At 38.4% G+C, this 3,089-nt stretch overlaps 1 protein-coding gene across 1 annotated transcript; it reads right to left on the reverse strand.

Moving 5' to 3' along the window:
- Window positions 1–263: 263 nt before the first annotated feature.
- LOC108327523 (uncharacterized) lies at window positions 264–1,747 on the reverse strand. Its single transcript, XM_017561217.1, has 3 exons — window positions 785–1,747; window positions 474–697; window positions 264–273 (listed from the first exon to the last, which is right to left on the reverse strand). The coding sequence occupies exons 1-3, from the start codon at window positions 1,745–1,747 to the stop codon at window positions 264–266; spliced, it is 1,197 nt and encodes a 398-aa protein (XP_017416706.1).
- Window positions 1,748–3,089: the final 1,342 nt, after the last annotated feature.

The following is a 3,089-nucleotide window of genomic DNA, read 5'->3' on the forward strand; positions in this document are numbered from 1 at the left end:
ATTTATTTTAAACAACTAATATATACTTTTCTTCTCCATATCACACGAATGGGATAATGTCTCTAAGGTTGTGTTCATTTGGAATGGATCTACTATTTAAGATGATTTGTAAGAAAAGAATTTGAGAGATTTATTGTGTTCGTTTTCAAGGACTTAAAAGCAAGTGATAAAGAGGATTTGAGAGATTGTAGGAAAAGTGAATCCTCGTATAGTTGGTCGGATTTGTAATGATTGTCAGTAAAATTATCAAATGCCCCTTATATTTAACCTGACCTACTTCACAAATACCACTATATTAATCTAGCACAATCTAGCAGCAATCGGTATTGGATGTAAATTTACTTTATTTTTTGTTAATTTGTTACATTCTATTTTCGTATAGTTTTGCATAAGTGTATACGAAAATGTATGTCACACAATAAATATGTTGAGTAACAAGAAAGTAAAAGTTATGTAAACCGAGAGCGCCAAACCTTGGAGGAATAACTAACAAGTGTCGAAAAACATCTTGGTTAACCTCTTTGATACATCTCATCTCGTTCTCCCATTTTTGTGGGTATGTTGCTTTAGCTGCCCTCCACATAAGCTTTTTCAGGTTCTTTCCAGGGAATTTCTTCTTGAAGTTGGCATATAAGTGCCTTACACAAAATCTTTGTGCAACTCCAGAAACAACATCTTGTACTGCTTGTAACAAACCCTGTGAATGAAGAATAAAAATGGTGAGATGGTATTGATTTGAATAAATTTGTATAGGATAAAAGTCAATAATTATAATGGAAGTTACCTTCTGTTGATCCAATATGATTGTAAGTGAAGAACACACCTCAGGTCCACCAAGGTCTTCAATCAATAGCTCCATAAACCAAGTCCAAGTCTCTTTGTTCTCAACTCCTACGATTGCATACGCCAGTGGCAACATTTGGTCTTTTGCATCACGAGCCACAACAGTTAATAGCTCACCACGATGTCTGCCTTTCGAAAAGGCTCCATCAAGGCCAATGATTAGCCTGCATGAGAAAAAGTTATCTTTGCATGCCTTTAGGCATGCGTAAAACCTCTTGAAGATTGATTTCCCATCATATGACTCAACTTTCACCTTGATTGTGGAGCCAGGATTTCCTTCTAATAACTCATGAACATAATCATAAATTCTACTATACTGCTTACTGAAGGACCCAGCCACTTCGTCTGATGCATAGGCTTTGGCCTTGTAAGCCATGTTCTTAGAAATTGCTATATTCCATTTCTTAGTAATTTTATCTCTAATATCAACTCCCTTTACATTAGGATTCTCTCTCAGTGTTTTTTCCAATTTTCTACTAAGCCATTTTGCATTGAATACTCGCAACTTGTGTTCCCTACTGCATGTATGCTTGTCAACCACAGTCCTTAGTTGCCATGACTTTACTGCATCCATGAAACCAAAATATGTCCTCCACGGGCATTCTCCTTTTGATCCCAAACATTTAACCCTAATTCTTTTTTTATCATTTTTAACAAGTTTCAAATTTTTCTCATTGTGTACTGCATAACTTTTGATGGCATCAAGGATGTCTTGTTTATCCACGAAATATGTTCCCATTTCCCAATTGAAATCAATCATTTTTTTGGGCATAGTAAACGTAGAAAAATGCCCATACCCTTCTTCATTCTCACTGTCCTCATCACTAATATCAGGAGAAGTTAAGTCCTCAGATTGCCATTCATCATTGAACCAAATGGAATCATTAATATCATCTTCTTCCATATTTGACTCAGACCCAAGTAAAACAGGTTCAACCTCAACCTCCAAATTACCAGAACTGTCACTTACATCACACTACACATTTATGTCTACTAACCCATCCTCACTATGCATCTCACCATCATCATCATCACGTGATGTACTCCAATCACAGACTTCTACTTCTATATCCTCCAAGTCTTGTACTTCTATTCTGTAAGCCTGACCATCTAACCTATGACCCTCACCATCCTATGCTTCTATCCTCTCAGCCTCAACATCAGTTTCCTCAACCTGTATCATTTCTTCATGCACTTCATCTACTGTTGTCCTCTCAGCATCACCTTCCTCAACCTCTGTCCTCTCACCCTCATCTTCTTGCACTTCATCTGCTGCTGTCCTCCCACCATCAGCTTCCTCAACCTCTATCCTCTCAGCCTCAACTTGAACTTCATATGCTTCTCTACTCTCAGCCTCAACATCAGATTATTGTCCCTCTATCCTCTCTTCCTGCACTTCATCTACTGTTGTCCTCTCACCATCATCTTCCTCAACCTCTATCCTCTCTTCCTTAACTACATCTGCTTTTGTCCTCTCAGCTTCAACATCACCTTCCTCAACCTCTATCATTTCTTCCTGAACTACATATGCTTCTGTCCTTTCAACATCTCCTTCATCAATCTCTATCCTCTCACCCTCATCTTCAGCTGCTTCTGTCATCTCAGCATGACTAACATTCTGTGCTTCTATCCTCTCACCATCACCACCTACCCCCTCATCCAACAGTTGCCTCAAACCATCATCTACACCCTCAGGAAATTTTGCAACCTCACCACCCTCATTAACCTGAGGTGCAACTTCCTCACCTCCCTCATCAACATTTTATTCAATCATGTCAATCACATCAGGTTGAGAGATAGTGTGCACAACATATAAATGAACTTGTCCATTTAAGTGAGCTAAATTGACCATATGCATGGCACCTACGTCATCACACAATGCTTTTAGCTTATCATTTAATACAGGACCACATCCAACAGAAAACCACAGATCCTTAAAATCGTCATACCCAAGACTTTTCACTACACTAACTACAACAAAATAACTCCATAAGTCAGGATCAAAATACATTGTCTCACTTTCCCCTTCATATTTCAGGCATCCGTCATTCACGAACTTCCCCCCATGGTGAATAGCAACCTCTATATCATCCATCACACACAACACAATGAACAATATTCTACACCTACAAATAACCCTATATCATTCATCAAAATACCGCTTATTAAAGTGATAATGACAGAACAAACAAAGGGTTTAAAGATTGGGGACATGGGGACATGGGGGACCACAACCGCAATATGCA

This window comes from Vigna angularis, chromosome 2, assembly GCF_016808095.1.
Source record: "Vigna angularis cultivar LongXiaoDou No.4 chromosome 2, ASM1680809v1, whole genome shotgun sequence".
In the NCBI taxonomy this organism is placed as follows: domain Eukaryota; kingdom Viridiplantae; phylum Streptophyta; class Magnoliopsida; order Fabales; family Fabaceae; genus Vigna; species Vigna angularis.